At 43.1% G+C, this 16,885-nt stretch overlaps 1 protein-coding gene across 1 annotated transcript in view; it reads right to left on the minus strand.

The window, feature by feature from the left end:
* ptar1 (protein prenyltransferase alpha subunit repeat containing 1) overlaps positions 1-16,885 on the minus strand; it is a 26,431-nt gene continuing 9,546 nt past the window's right edge. The window contains exons 5-7 of the mRNA XM_014143364.2: positions 9,659-9,899; positions 4,800-5,164; positions 1-3,141 (exon numbers count right to left, since the gene is read on the minus strand). Coding sequence (XP_013998839.2) covers positions 2,751-3,141; positions 4,800-5,164; positions 9,659-9,899 — 997 coding nt within the window. The 3' untranslated portion in view covers positions 1-2,750. The remainder of the gene's footprint in view (positions 3,142-4,799; positions 5,165-9,658; positions 9,900-16,885) is intronic.

Here is a 16,885-nt window from a genome sequence, read left to right on the forward strand (position 1 = left end):
TTCAATAAATAATGATTTAATAAATATTTTATAAATAGGCAACAACCAGCTGATTGTCGAGTCAGTAAGATATTTATGGGATAGCTAGGCTAACGTTACTTCTCCTTATGGGATAGCTAGGCTAACGTTACATCTCCTTATGGGATAGCTAGGCTAACGTTACATCTCCTTATGGGATAGCTAGGCTAACGTTACTTCTCCTAATGGGATAGCTAGGCTAACGTTACTTCTCCTTTGTTAGCCAACGAAAGCTAACACACAGTCACAGCAAGCAGCTGAAATGATAAACTATGTGCACTTTCATTGGTTTCAACTTTGTTTCTACTGGCATATCTTTGGATATATTCATTTTAAATGATCATGATAAATTAATTTGCCCTGGATCAGAGAAGCTGTCAGTCTCGTCACGTTCATATATGCGTGACACGGTGGAGACCACAAAAAATAAAACTGCAACATGTTTCAGAAGTCGGATAGTCACACAGCGAGACTTAGCTCTTACCCCGCTGTACCCTAACCAATGCTAGGCTAGTGGCATTGGGAAATATTGTCTAGAGGGAGATTGACTGGCTGGGCTGACCATGTAATAGAACTCCTTATGATCTAAAAAGGGAAAAACTGATCCTATATAAGGACTCGTAATATAACACTTGGTGAATACAATCCCAGGTATCATTGACTCTGTACCCTGTATATAGCCTCGTTATTGTTATTTTATTGTGTTACTTTTATTATTTTTTACTTTAGTTTATTTGGTAAATATTTTCTTAACTCTTTCTTGAACTGCACTGTTGGTTAAGGGCTTGTAAGTAAGCATTTCACAGTAAGGTCTAAACCTGTTGTATTCGGCGCATGTGACTGATAAAGTTTGATTTGATCACTAAGAGTAAGTAACACTAACAGGGTGAAACAGAACAGACAGAAACAAAGCAGCAACCCACTCCTGGAGAGTCAATGGGTACCTCCCAAATGACACCCTATTCTCTATATAGTGCACTACTTTTAACCAGAGCCCTAGGGGATTAGTGCACTAAGAAGGGAATAGGGAGCCATTTGGGACACACATCAGTGTGAAGATCAAACCTATAAGGGCAATTCCACAGGAGGAGTGGAAAATGTTTTTTTTTTGGTATCTCAGATTGGTCTCACATAGGAACTCCACTGAGAGGAAGGATGTTTATTAACATGCTTTTTTACATTTGTATCAAACATTTTTTTTTTTTTTATCCAGATGAAATGTTCAATTTAATGAGGCCCTTTTCAGACCTATACATGCCTCTTGTAAGAACCGATGATCTGTGAACCGTACACGATACAGAAAACATCTTGGTGTCGTTATAGTCCTTTGTTCTCTCAAATATGGAGTATTCTGAAACGCACATTTTCACATTCATTTATTCAACATAAAAAAATATTAATCTCAACTACCCTTATTGATTTTTCAACAATAAAAACTGTAACAATATACTCTTCAAACATCACATTTCCAGAGTTGGATCTCTGTTACTTTTAATGATATGACCTATTTTACACATAGAAATTGACATTGGTTCATGACCTATCACAGCCCTTCTTTAGGATTGCACATTCAGCAAGTCACCAGCAGATGGCATTTCCTTTGAATCCATTTCCCATTCAATGTGCTGGTGGTGATAATAACGTTGATCATACCTTCAAAATTAGCAGAGCCCACTCTGGAAATGTTATGTACTAGTAGAGTATATTGTTCCAAACACGTCTTAATAACATGAACCAAAAAATATATAAAAAACAGGTAGTTTATGTTGAATAAATTCATGTGAAAATTGTATTTGAGAATCTAGTCACAGTCCATATTTTAGAGCACACTAAGGTTTATTATGACGACACCAAGATGTCAATCTTGCACCAAGATGTCAAACTTGCACCAAGATGTCAAACTTGCACCAAGATGTCAAACTTGCACCAAGATGTCAAACTTGTACGGTTCACAGATCATAGGGTCTTAAGAGTTTGGTTGGTTCACGGTTGTGCTCTGTCTTAAGAGTTTTATAGTTGTACGGTTGTCCGTAGCGAAACACCAGTAATGGCTTGACTAGTTTTTCCTTCTTTGTTTTTGTATGTTGACAAATTCATTATTTGCTGCACTGCTCATCTCAAAGTAGTCAGCAGAACTGACTAGAAAACGACAAGATTAGTGATGGATAACGGATAACCATGGCAGCTTCACATAGACTATTCTTCTACAGTTAGTGGGAGACAAAAGGAATGAAACAGTGACATGATGAATGAAACGGAGACATGGATCTCATAAGTGAAACAACTAAAAGGACTGACAGAATGGTTGTTCTAGTCCCTAACATTGAGAGAGACCTGAACTAAGACTACTAACAGACAAACAGGCCAAGCATACTGTACTCTTCCAGAGCAGAGCCCTTCTCAGATTTCCATTCTCAGACAAAGCTCTGCGGATGAATCCGAGTCCAGGCATTCTCAGGAGGGTGGGAGGGGCCACAAATTACTTGACCTAACAGAGACCCCAAGCCCCCTTCACAAGTATTGAAGAATAGGATAAATTGACCAGCCACTAGACGCTGATCTAGGGACAGTTCTTAGCAGTTCTCGTCCCTAATGGTTAAGGTTAGAAGGTTAGGGGTTGGGTAAGAGGATGCTAGATCTGTGCAGGTAGGCAACTTCTAACCGCTGCCCATCTCCGGTGGAAAAGGAAGTGTATCCTCTCACTGACCAATGACAGAGTTAGTCTATATATCTCACTGACCAATAACAGAGTCCAGCCACTTCCTGTATGCGAGGGCGAAGCGTCCCTGCTCAGGGGAGCGGCAGCTGTCCAGGACACTGGCTACGAAGCTGTGCTCTGAAGGCAGAGCAGGGGGGCAGGGGCCAGGGGGACCCCTCTTCAGGCGCTTGGTGTCACGGGGGTCCGGGACTCCAACCCCGTCCACTTCCATGGCATCCTGACCCTCCTGAGCCTGTCCATTCCTGCGCTGCACCCTGTCTAGACACACACCTCCAGGGCAGGCCGTGTGAGGGTGGCTGCTCAGCCCAGCATCGGTGTGGTTCGGTTGGGGAGACTCGCTGCCAAAGCCCTGGCCGTAGTGGTGGTCCCTCCTCCATTGGTGCCAGAGGTAGAAGACGTGTCGCCTTGAGAAGATAGTTGTTATGAAATACTGCATGAGCATTGGACTGGAATCATGTCAATGTGATACAGTACGCTACACTGCAAAGCCTTTAGGGGGATGTATTATTTATCTGTACGGAATGTGAAGCTTCAAAAATAAATAAGCACTTGATGGTTTTTAAGGGGGAAAAGATACAAAACTATGTAGGCTAAAAAACAATATCCTTTTTAATAAAGTATTTGAGGAGGAGCACAACTGCTGTCATGTAAAAAAAAAAAACTAATCTACTTTTCTACAATCATCTTTAAAACCTAAGATCGATCTATATGTGTGTGTGTGTCTCACACATTCAACAAGGATATGAACACTGTTGCCATGGCACCACTCACTTCTCCCTATCACAACAAAGCTGGTCAGGATAAACACTTGACTGTGCAGCTGGTCTTCAGCCTCGGGGCAAAACATATCTCTCACTCTCTCCCTCTCTCTCGTCTATCTTCTCTCTTTTCTTTCTCTCCCTTGCTCTCTCGTCTTCATCTCTCCCTCTGTTCTCCCCCTCTAGAAGGAAGAATTTTCCACAGCAAAACAACAATGTCATGATAACCCCCAACACATCTACTCCTGAGAACATTGTCATGGTCTAACAGATTAGAAACTGGGTGGTTCAAGCACTGAATGCTGCTGACAGCCGTGGTATATCAGACCGTATACCAGGGTTATGACGAAACATGTATTTTTACTGCTCTAATTATGTTGGTAACCAGTTTATAATAGCAATAAGGCACCTCGGGGGTTTGTGGTATATGGCCAATATACCACGGCTAAGGGTTGTATACAGGCACTCCACGTTGCGTCCTGCATAAGAAAAGCCATTAGCCGTGGTATATTGGCCATATACCACACCCCCACGCACCTTATTGCTTAAATAAACATGACTGGCATAATAAAGCATTTGCCACCAATATGGAAGGTAGTGAGACAAACTCTGTACAGTATCTATGACTAAGGCCATGGCTAGAGTTAGGCCAAACCCTAGATAAAGAGACATGGAGTTCCTGTATGCTCCTACCTGTGACGCCAGAGCATGTCAATATAACATGTGTTCTGTGATTGGCTAACATTGTAGTCCCAGGTTGAGTGACAGTAATATCTAAAAGACACTAATAACTAACCCAAGATGTATTATAGGTGTCGTTTCCAATGGAAGCACATTAAGCATAGTTCATAGAACAAGAAAGGAGGTGGGCACAGCCAAGCACGAGCTAGTGAGATCCTATTGGCGTGTTTTAGCATGCATTTGCACATTTACATTAGGTAAAGTCTACTCTGAAGTGTGTGTGGGAAATAACTCAATTCACCCTTGCACTCCTTCTAAACATTGTAATTCTTTCAAACTTGTAGAAAGGGTCAAGTCCCCAAAGTGCACTGTTCGTAACAGATTATAGTTTTGGGAACAGAAAATGGTATTGAGATCAAATGTTTCATTGATGACAAAATTTGCAGAATGGTCGGCCAAGTTTAATCTAGCTCCATTTTATCCCACTTCCTGCCACTGGACTTCCTCTCATCACCATATTTGGTGGTGAGTGGAAGTTCTAAATGCATGCTTCAGATTTATGCCCAGTGACGTGTCTGGGTTTCCCTTTTGGTCTGTGGTAATACTGTCCTGTAGGCTCGTACCTGTGACACCAGAGTGTCTCGTGTCCGGGGAAGGACTTGATGAGGTCAGTACATAGTTCCACCTCCTGGTGGAAGAGCTGGGGCAATGCCGGCACCGAGGCCAGGTCCTCTGGGGAGGGGGGAGAGGGGCAGGGGGCTGCTGCTGTGGCCTCTCCGTTGGCCTGGTGGTGGGGGTTGGCTTTGTGGGGGCTGTGGCTAGGGTTAGAGCTGGGCTGAGGATGGTAGTGCTGGGGAGAGGAGGACAGGGACTGGCTGAGCTCCCTGACCAGGGCCTTGAGCAGGAACTGGCGGTAGTGGAAGCCACTGTGGTCCGACACGTGCATGGAGACCCACTGACGCATAGAGGAGAGCTCATCATGGAGGACCTGGAAGGAGGAGAGAGGTCTTACAGCACTAATCATATGCATAACCATTAATCTCATGTTCTGTTCATCATCATGGGTGATTTCATTCACATGGGAGTGTTTTTTATAAGCGAAGGGCACGGCATTATTCTGTAGCAGAATACAATAGCAACTTCACAGAGAAGAGAAGGAAATGAAAGATTAAATTTGATGATATATGGATGAAACCAAATCAAAGTATGATGACAAAATTATAAAAAATTAATGTTGCTTCTAAACTGATAAAGTTTGATCATATAGTTACACCACCCTTAACTTTCATTTTAATACACCAACGGTAACATGATATTCTATTACCTAGTTTAAATACCGCTTTGTAACCAACATCGGACATGGCGTGGTTAGGGCTGTGGCGGTCATTACATTATGTCAGCCAGTTATTGTAATGCAAATAACTGCCGGTTTCACAGTAACTGACCATTAATTAACAAACATGTTTAGCAGCTGCAGGCCTCCATGCAGCTGCTAAACATCCACCGTCACAATAAATCCGTCACAATAAATCCATTATTTATTTTAGGCAGAAACACTATGATATGAAGAAATGCACTTCAGAAGACAAGAATATGAGTTTGCCTACTGCATGTTATCTGGCTACGCTCCATGCTCTAGGCTGTAGGATTATTCATTTATCTGACAAGATATAAGTCCCATGCCATTCTTTTATATTATAGTAAGAAGAACATAACTTAACTGAATAAAATAGAAAGGAAAACTTTCCCATTCCAGAGTGAGTGCACATATGAAGTGGCTATGTTGAGCATTAAAGTGATCATTTCAAACAGGTCCTATATACTCTATTTAGAGTTATTTGGCAACTTTAGTTGTGAATGATACAAACCTTAGAATGTGTTTGAAATCTAGGCATATATGGGCTGCATGATGCGACTACAGGATATTGATGATTTCAGAAGGTTGCGGGGAAAAAAGCTTGCTCTCTGATCCTCGCCTCAGGCTGCACAGCTGTTCTCTCATCAAGTGATCACATTTTCACCCATCAGACTATTCTCAACGTAATCTTGTCTTCACTAATATGTAAAACAAGTTTTTATTTAGTATGGCCTGTGATCAAATGGACGGGATCAGAGGCAGGGGAAAAATACATGTCATCCGTATGCACTCGAATAGCGACTGGGTGTTTGATGTGATTTTCCATTGCATTTGCATTGATGTCAGAATGGTTAGAGGGACAATAGAGCCCTGAGTACCAGGTCATTAGGACCTGATGGAGGGACAATAGAGCCTTGAGTACCAGGCCATTAGGACCTGATGGTCATTAGCAAGTTGGGTACTACCAAAGCATGTTCAGAGTGCATAAAAGGAGATTACCGTAGAATATTTACTGTGGTCATGACCACAGACCTATATCTATCCAACACTGCCTTTCTAAGGTCTTCGAAAGCCAAGTTAACAAACAGATCACCGACCATCTAGAATCCCACCGCACCTTCTCCACTATGCAATCTGGTTTCAGAGCTGGTCATGGCTGCACCTCAGCCACGCTCAAGGTCCTAAACGATATCATGACAGCCATCGATAAAAGACAGTACTGTGCAGCCGTATTCATCGACCTGGCCAAGGCTTTCGACTCCGAGAATGCGGTGATTGACATCGCCAGACTCAACAGCCTTGGTTTCTCAAATGACTGCCTCGCCTGGTTCACCAACTACTTCTCAGATAGTGTTCAGTGTGTCAAATCGGAGGGCCTGTTGTTCGGACCTCTGGCAGTCTCTTTGGGGGTGCCACAGGGTTCAATTCTCAGGCCGACTCTTTTCTCTGTGTACATCAATGATGTCGCTCTTGCTGCTGGTGATTCTCTGATGCACCTCTACGCAGACAACACTATTCTGTATACATCTGGCCCTTCTTTGGACAGTGTTAACAAACCTCCAGACGAGCTTCAATGCCATACAACTCTCCTTCCGTGGCCTCCAACTGCTCTTAAAATGCAAGTAAAACTAAATGCATGCTCTTCAACCGATCGCTGGCCGCACCTGTCCGCCCGTGTAGCATCACTACTCTGGACGGTTCTGAGCTAGAATATGTGGACAACTACAAATCCCTAGGTGTCTGGTTAGACTAAACTCTCCTTCCAGACTCACATTAAGCATCTCCAATCCAACATCAAATGTAGAATCGGATTCCTATTTCGCAACAAAGGATCCTTCACTCATGCTGCCAAACATACCCTCGTAAAACTGACTTTCCTATCAATCCTTGACTTCGGCAATGTAATTTACAAAATAGCCTCCAACGCTCTACTCAGCAAATTGGATGCAGTCTATCACAGTGCCATCTGTTTTGTTACCAAAGCCCCATATACTACCCACCACTGCGACCTGTATGCTCTCGTTGGCTGGCCCTCGCTTCATATTCGTCGTCAAACCCACTGGCTCCAGGTCATCTACAAGTCTCTGCTAGGTAAAGCCCCGCCTTATCTCAGCTCACTGGTCACCATAGCAGCACCCAACCGTAGCACGCGCTCCAGCAGGTATTTTTGACCCAAAGCCAACTCCTCCTTTGGCTGCCTTTCCTTCCAGTTCTCTGCTGCCAATGAATAGAAACGAACTGAAAAAAATCACGGAAGCTGGAGACTCATATCTCCCTAACTTTAAGCATCAGCTGGCAGAGCAGCTTACAGATTATTGCACCTGTACATAGCCCATCTGTAAATCGTCCACCCACCTACCTCATCCCATATTATTATAATTTTTTTTGCTCCTTTGCAAGCATCTCTACTTGCACATTCATCACTCCAGTGTTAATTGCTAAATTGTAATTATTTCATCACTATGGCCTATTTATTGCCTTACCTTCCTAATCTTACTTCATTCGCAAACACTGTATGTAAACCTTTCTATTGTGTTATTGACTGTACGTTTGTTTATTCCATGTATTTATCTTGGCCAGGTCGCAGTTGTAAATGAGAACTTGTTCTCAACTGGCCTACCTGGTTAAATAAAGGTGAAATATAATTTTTTTGCATTGTTTTTAATAAGTATAAGTAATATGGTCACTAACAGCCCTACGTGTGCTTTATATAGATTGGTGCCAACATTTTACTGTAGGGTGTCAGCAAATATAATTAAACGTCTACCCTATTCATCTACGGCAAAGATAACAAATATTTGGTTGATTTTGAGCATTTCTAACCCACAAAGAATATTATTGTTGATATTTTAGTCACTCAAAAGGCTATTTTACATGGGAATCAGAATGACTGTTCAGGACCTTTAAGACATGGTAGAGACATTCGACCAATCAAATGTCATCAGCCATTACATAACCCAAACACCAATGGCTGATCAGAGAGCAGGGCATCTTACCAATAACAGGAAGTGCCTATTGCAGCTACATATCCCTGGTCCTACCATAGCTCCATGTCCCTGGCCCTACCGGAGCGCCATGTCCCTGGTCCTACCGGAGCTCCATATCCCTGGTCCTACCGGAGCTCCATATCCCTGGTCCTACCGGAGCTCCATATCCCTGGTCCTACCGGAGCTCCATATCCCTGGTCCTACCGGAGCTCCATATCCCTGGTCCTACCGGAGCTCCATATCCCTGGTCCTACCGGAGCTCCATATCCCTGGTCCTACCGGAGCTCCATATCCCTGGTCCTACCGGAGCTCCATATCCCTGGTCCTACCGGAGCTCCATATCCCTGGTCCTACCAGAGCTCCATATCCCTGGTCCTACCAGAGCTCCATATCCCTGGTCCTACCAGAGCTCCATATCCCTGGTCCTACCAGAGCTCCATATCCCTGGTCCTACCAGAGCTCCATATCCCTGGTCCTACCAGAGCTCCATATCCCTGGTCCTACCAGAGCTCCATATCCCTGGTCCTACCAGAGCTCCATATCCCTGGTCCTACCAGAGCTCCATATCCCTGGTCCTACCAGAGCTCCATATCCCTGGTCCTACCATAGCTCCATATCCCTGGTCCTACCATAGCTCCATATCCCTGGTCCTACCATTGCATCACTCCATATCATGGGAATGCCACTGCGGCTTAAAAACAAGCCACAACAAAACACTCTCCATACACCTTAAAAATCCCTAGGGCTCAGTCCTGGGGGGTTGGCTGTTCCCAGATCAGTTCAATGGACCACAAAGGTCCTATCGTCATGGTCACACAGCACAGTGACAGGCCAGACAGATGAGACGTGAGGCAGAGAGGCTGGAGACACACTGTCCTTGGTGGTGATACACTATAAACCCTACTGACTGACACACAGAGCGGCCGGTCGGTCAGGATTCCTTACCTTCCTGGCAGTATAAGACCTGCTAGCTGACTGCTTGACTAGAACCCAGAGAGGTTACATTGAAAGAGCGGTTGTTTTAACAGAGACCGTGTACAATTAACATAGGCTATATTTAAGAGGCTGAGAGAGAAGATGATAGAGAAAGAAACAAGAGAGAGAGACATATGTAGAGCCCATCTAGTCCTACTCCTACCTTGAGGTTGCCCGGGGCCATGTTCTGCAGAACCCAGATACGGTGCGACCAGGCATTGTAGTTGCTAGGGTAACGGCCGGCGGCGTCGGCACACACCTTCATCTCTTCATGTAGGACCCTGTGGAGGTGCTCACTCAGACGTGTCTTCTCTGCTGCGTCACGCCGATCACCGTCCCCCTGCTCCTTCCTGTCCGGCCCGGGGGAAGAGCACTCCCGTAACACCTGCTGTAGTATCCAGCGCCTGAAAACACAGGGGACATGTTAGAGTCACGCAGGCACACACACACACACACACACGCACTTTAATCACCCTCGGCTGGTTCCCAAAACAACAGCCCTAAACACAGAACCAACCACAACCTAAGCATCTGGTTAAACAGAGCCAGGACACAAACACGACATGGATAACATCAATACAAGATGGCTACTGCAGTGAAATATCACCTCCATTGGCATTTCTTTGTATACATGGGGCAATCACAGTTTTCTCACGCTGCTAAACCCTTTGCTGGTCAGATGAGGGGTCGTTTGGAGTTGGGGCTGACCCCAATTAGTCGACTCGTCAATTGTTTGGTGATAGGCTGTTGGTTTTTGCTTTGTCATTATGGGATATTGTGTGTAGATTAATTTAAAAAATAAAATAAAACAAATCTCATCAATTTTAGAAAAAGGCTTTAACATAACAAAATGTGGAAAAGGTCAAGATTTGAATACTTTCTGAAAGCACTGTGTGTGTGTGTGTGTGTGTGTGTGTGTGTGTGTGTGTGTGTATATGTGTGTGTATATGTATGTATGTATATGTATGTATGTATGTATGTAACATCAAGGAGCTGACCCGATCCTGTAGGTTCATGCTCTACAACATTCGCAGAGTACGACCCAGCCTTACACAGGAAGCGGCGCAGGTCCTAATCCAGGTACTTGTCATCTCCCGTCTGGATTACTGCAACTCGCTGCTGGCGGGGCTCCCTGCCTGTGCCATTAAACCCCTACAACTCATCCAGAACGCCGCAGCCCGTCTGGTGTTCAACCTTCCCAAGTTCTCTCACGTCACCCCGCTCCTCCGCACACTCCACTGGCTTCCAGTTGAAGCTTGCATCTGCTACAAGACCATGGTGCTTGCCTACGGAGGGGAACGGCACCTCCGTACCTTCAGGCTCTGATCAGTCCCTACACCCAAAGAAGGGCACTGCGTTCATCCACCTCTGGCCTGCTCGCCTCCCTACCTCTGCGGAAGCACAGTTCCCGCTCAGCCCAGTCAAAACTGTTCACTGCTCTGGCACCCCAATGGTGGAACAAGCTCCCTCACGACGCCAGGACAGCGGAGTCAATCACCACCTTCCGGAGACACCTGAAACCCCACCTCTTTAAGGAATACCTGGGATAGGATACAGTAATCCTTCTACCCCCCCCCAAAAAAAGATAGATGTACTATTGTAAAGTGGTTGTTCCACTGGATATCATAAGGTGAATGCACCAATTTGTAAGTCGCTCTGGATAAGAGCGTCTGCTAAATGACGTAAATGTAAATATGTATGTATATAATGTATATATATATATATACACATACATACAGTACCAGTCAAAAGTTTGGACACCTACTCATTCAAAGTTCTCGATTTTTACTATTTTCTACATTGTAGAATAATAGTGAAGACATCAAAACTATGAAATAACACATATGGAATTATGTAGTAACCAAATAAAAGTGTTAAATCAACATTTTAGATTTTTCTAAGTAGCCACCCTTTGCCTTGAGATCTCTGCACATTCTTGGCATTCTCTCAACCAGCTTCACCTGGAATGCTTTTCCAACAGTCTTGAAGGAGTTACCACATATGCTGAGCACTTGTTAGCTGCTTTTCCTTCACTCTGTGGTCCAACTCATCCGTAAGCATCTCAATTGGGTTGAGGTCAGTTGATTGTGGAGGCCAGGTCATCTGATGCAGCACTCCATCACTCTCCTTCTTAGTCAAATAGCCCTTACACAGCCTGGAGGTGTGTTGGGTCATTGTCCTGTTGAAAAACAAATGATAGCCCAAACCAGATGGAATGGCATATCGCTGCAGAATGCTGTGGTAGCCTTGAGTGTCACCAGCAAAGCACCCCCACACCACCTCCTCCAAACTTCATGTGGGAACCACACATGCAGAGATCATCCGTTCACCTACTCGGCAGTTGGAACCTAAAATCTCAAATTTCCACTGGTCTAATGGCCATTGCTCATGTTTCTTGGCCCAAACAAGTCTCCTCTTCTTATCGGTGTCCTTTAGTAGTGGTTTCTTTGCAGTAATTCGACCATGAATGCCTGATTCACTCAGTCTCCTCTGAACAGTTGATGTTGAGAAGTGTCTGTTACTTGAACTCTGTGAGGTGCAATCTGCGGTGCAGTTAATTGCTGATTTCTGAGGCTGGTAACTCTAATGAACTTATCCTCTGCAGCCGGGGTAACTCTGGGTCTTCCTTTCCTGTGGCGGTCCTCATGAGAGCCCACTTCATCATAACGCTTAATGGTTTTTGCGACTGCACTTGAAGAAACTTTGACATCTTCCGAATTGACTGACCTTCATGTCTTAAAGTAATGATGAACTATCATTTCTCTTTGCTTATTGAGCTGTTCTTGCCATAATATAGACTTGGTCTTGTCATGACGTTGGCCTGTTGGGGAGGTTTATGACCCCCATAAATACACCCCCCGTTTCGCTCTCTCTACTCTATAGAGTTGAATCTTGAAAAGCCCTTTGTTAACAGAGATTCTGGGGACATCAAAAGGTGGGAAATATGCGTTGGGACTTAACCTGTTAGGGCTAGGGGGCAGTATTTACACGGCCGGATAAAAAACGTACCTGATTTAATCTGGTTATTACTACTGCCCAGAAACTAGAATATGAATATAATTATTGGCTTTGGATAGAAAACACCCTAAAGTTTCTAAAACTGTTTGAATGGTGTCTGTGAGTATAACAGAACTCATATGGCAGGCAAAAACCTGAGAAGATTCCTTACAGGAAGTGGCCTGTCTGACAAGTTCTTGTTCTTCTTGACTCTCTTTATTGAAAACTGAGGATCTTTGCTGTAACGTGACACTTCCTACGGCTCCCATAGGCTCTCAGAACCCGGGAAAAAGCTGAATGATGTAATTCCAGCCCCTGGCTGAAAAACATTAGCGCCTTTGGTAAGTGGTCTATCAGAGGACAATGACACTGAGGCGCATGCACGAGGTGACCCCATGTTTTTATTTTCTCTCTCTTTGAACGTAAACACGCTTTCACGGTCGGAATATTATCGCTTTTTTACGAGAAAAATTGCATAAAAATTGATTTTAAACAGCGGTTGACATGCTTTGAAGTACGGTAATGGAATATTTAGATTTTTTTTGTCACGAAACGCGTCGTGCGCGTCACCCTTCTTTACACTTCGGATAGTGTCTTGAACGCACAAACAAAACAGAGGATATTTGAACATAACTATGGATTATTTTGAACCAAACCAACATTTGTTATCTAAGTAGAAGTCCTGGGAGTGCATTCTGACGAAGAACAGCAAAGGTAACAACATTTTTCTTATAGTAAATCTGACTTTGGTGAGGGCTAAACTTGGTGGGTGTCTAAATAGCTAGCCCTGTGATGCCGGGCTATCTACTGAGAATATTGCAAAATGTGCTTTCACCGTAAAGCTATTTTAAAATCGGACATAGCGAGTGCATAGAGGAGTTCTGTATCTATAATTCTTAAAATAATTGTTATGCTTTTTGTGAACGTTTATCGTGAGTAATTTAGTAAATTCACCGGAAGTTTGTATGCTAGTTCTGAACATCACATGCTAATGTAAAAAGCTGGTTTTTGATATAAATATGAACTTGATTGAACAAAACATGCATGTATTGTATAACAATGTCCTAGGTGTGTCATCTGATGAAGATCATCAAAGGTTAGTGCTGCATTTAGCTGTGGTTTGGGTTTATGTGACATTATATGCTAGCTTGAAAAAAATGGGTGTCTGATTATTTCTGGCTGGGTACTCTGCTGACATAATCTAATGTTTTGCTTTCGTTGTAAAGTCTTTTTGAAATCGGACAGTGTGGTTAGATTAACGAGAGTCTTGTCTTTAAAATGGTGTAAAATAGTCATATGTTTGAGAAATTGAAGTAACAGCATTTCTAAGGTATTTGAATAACACGCCACAGGATTCCACTGGCTGTTACGTAGGTGGGACGATTTCGTCCCACCGACCCTGATGATAGGACGACAAACTGTATCTTGGAAAATCAACACATTCTAGTGTAATTTAAATGTTTAAATATGAAACTATTTGTGAAAAGATTACATGTAATTTTAGCTTCTTAAATGAGAGAACGGTTTGTCATGGAGAAACTCTGCTCACTCAGAGGCCCCGCCCAAGTGAACAGACTTTGGTTGTAAACTATGAAACACGCCCTTCTTTCACCACTATATAAACCCGTTGACGAAAATGTAACTTCCTGTTCCGAGGACGACGGTCCTATGTTAAAAGGGCTCAGATAATAACCTAACGAAATTAGCATCGTGTTCAATGTGAAGGTGACGATCGACACGCCGAAAGGATGAATTTCGACTATACCAGCCAGAATATAGCACGAGCTTAAAAGTATGGCAACTTGGTATGAACTTTGAACTCATATTCACTCCAGAAGTGATACCTCCTAGCTGTTGAGTTAGCAGCAGCCGCTGTAAACGTGGGCTAGGAGAGGACGGACAGAGGATCCATTCTACCACGGTCCAGTTCACCACTAGACATTCTTCAGAGGACAAGAGAACCATGCTGGACAACTCGGCCTTCTATCTACGACCAATCTACCGAAGCGCAGCTCCGAGTAAATATTTATTGCATTTTCCATTTTCAAATGGGCGGTTATTTAGAATGCATAAGATACTGTATTTACGATAGCATAGCTGCCTACGGCCCGATAGACAAAATCTTTTTGTTCCTCAGTCTTCCCGCTCTTTCATTCAAAACCCAATCCCCTTCTTTGTGTAACCAGCCGTCATATCTGTTCCGTCCGCTAGGGACGTTTTCCTTTATGACATTTGTAATCAATGTATGATCCATTCTGTGTATATGTAATTCTGTGTGATTATTTAGGTATTTAGTAAATAAATAATTAAACCAAATTTTGTATTGCTGATTCAACTTGTTAGCCAGGGTTTGTGAAGATGAGACTGAATAAATTGACGATTAAATATTGACTGCTACTGATGTAAAATATGACTAGATCTTTAAGAGTTTGTTCGGAAGATAACAGCTCCATAAACATTATTTCGTGGTGCCCCAACTTTCTAGTTAATTACATTTACATGATTAGCTCAATCAGGTAATATTAATTACAGAGAAATTATTTTATAGAATAGCATGTCATATCACTTAATCTGGGAAAGCCAAAGACACGACAGTCTTTTACCAAATAGGGCCATCTTCTGTATACCATCCCTACCTTGTCACAACACAACTGATTGGCTCAAATACATTATGAAAAAAATTCCACAAATTAACTTAACAAGGCACACCTGTTAATTGAAATGCATTCCAGGTGACTACCTCACGAAGCTGGTTGAGAGAATGCCATGAGTGTGCAAAGCTGTCATCTAGGCAAAGGGTGGCTACTTTGAAGAATCTCAAATATATTTTGATTTGCTTAACACTTTTTTGGTTCCTACATGATTCCATGTGTTACTTCATAGTTTTGATGTATTCACTATTATTCTACGATGTGGAAAATAGTAAAAATGAAAACCCTGGAATGAGTAGGTGTGTCAACTTTTGACTGGTACAGTATGTCTTCGTCCTCCATTACTATGACATAATAATCCCTGTTCACATGCTACAGCTAGATCAGCAGTAGTCAAACTTGTTAGTTATTTTCCCTCAAATTTATGAGGATCCCATTTTTTGGCCAAAAACAATCCCGCAACCCCACCGCAAATCTAATGACAACCTTAAAAATGTCACATTTAGATTTTTACATCAGCAAATAACCTTCAATTCAATAGATTTATCTCTTATTAAAATAAAAAGACCAACAAATACATTTACTTGATAAGTAGTATTTTTTATATATATATATATATATATAACTTTTAGGCCCATACAATAATCTGTCGTCTTTAATTGTGATAACTTCTTTCGTTTTGAGTTTTTGGGGGCGACCTCACTACAGACCTGACATGGAAGACCACTGAGCTAGAGGTGGAACCCCCATCTGGAACCTCCTCACCGGCAGGCAGCACACAATGACAGGATGTAACAATTCCCACACAACAGCCACACCATGACCTTGCATGGCACAGATGTTTGGGGGTAATATATCTCTATGGGAATTACGCTGACCTTCAGTCTCTCAAAATAAATATCTTACTCATCGCCCTCTCCCTCTTTCTGTTTCTTTCGCTCTTTCTTATTCTCTGTCCTTCACCTTCTTTCTCTCCGCCCCCCCATCTGTTGCTTACGTGCCCTTTCCAACAATGCAGAGTTAAAAGAAAATGTGGACAAAATAAAAACAGGTATGAGGTAGTTGAGGTAACATGTACATTTATGTAAGGGAAAAAGTGACTAGCCAATCAGGCTAGATAAACAAAACAGTAGCAGCTGCGTGTGAAGAGTGTGAAAGAGCGCCTGGGTGTGGCGTCAATATACAATATAGTGTGTGTGTGTGTGTGTGTGTGTGTGTGTGTGTGTGTGTGTGAGTGAAGCATGTGTGAGTGTGTGGGTCGAGTCCAGTGCGAGAGTCAGAGTGTAGTGTGTGTGTGTGTGTGTATTTACAGTGGAACCTGTAAATGCCATCGCTTTAGAGGTACTGAAGTACACTACATGCCCAAAAGTATGTGGACATAGCGGGGCATTATCATGCTGAAACAGGAAAGGGCCTTCCCCAAACTGTTGCCACAAAGTTGGAAGCACAGAATCGTCTAGAATGTTGTTGTATGCTGTAGCATTAAGATTCCCCTTCACTGGAACTAAGAGGTCAAGCCTGAACCATTAAAAACAGCCCCAGACCATTATTCCTCATCCACCAAACTTTAGTTGTTACTATGCATTTGGGCAGGTAGTGTTCTCCTGGCATCTGCCAAAGTCAGATTCGTCCATCAGACTGCCAAATGGTGAAGCGTGATTCATCACTCCAGAGACCACGTTTCCACTGCTCCTGAGTCCAATGGTGGTGAGCATCACTCCAGCCGACGCTTAGCATTGCGC

Source organism: Salmo salar, chromosome ssa15 (assembly GCF_905237065.1).
Source record: "Salmo salar chromosome ssa15, Ssal_v3.1, whole genome shotgun sequence".
In the NCBI taxonomy this organism is placed as follows: domain Eukaryota; kingdom Metazoa; phylum Chordata; class Actinopteri; order Salmoniformes; family Salmonidae; genus Salmo; species Salmo salar.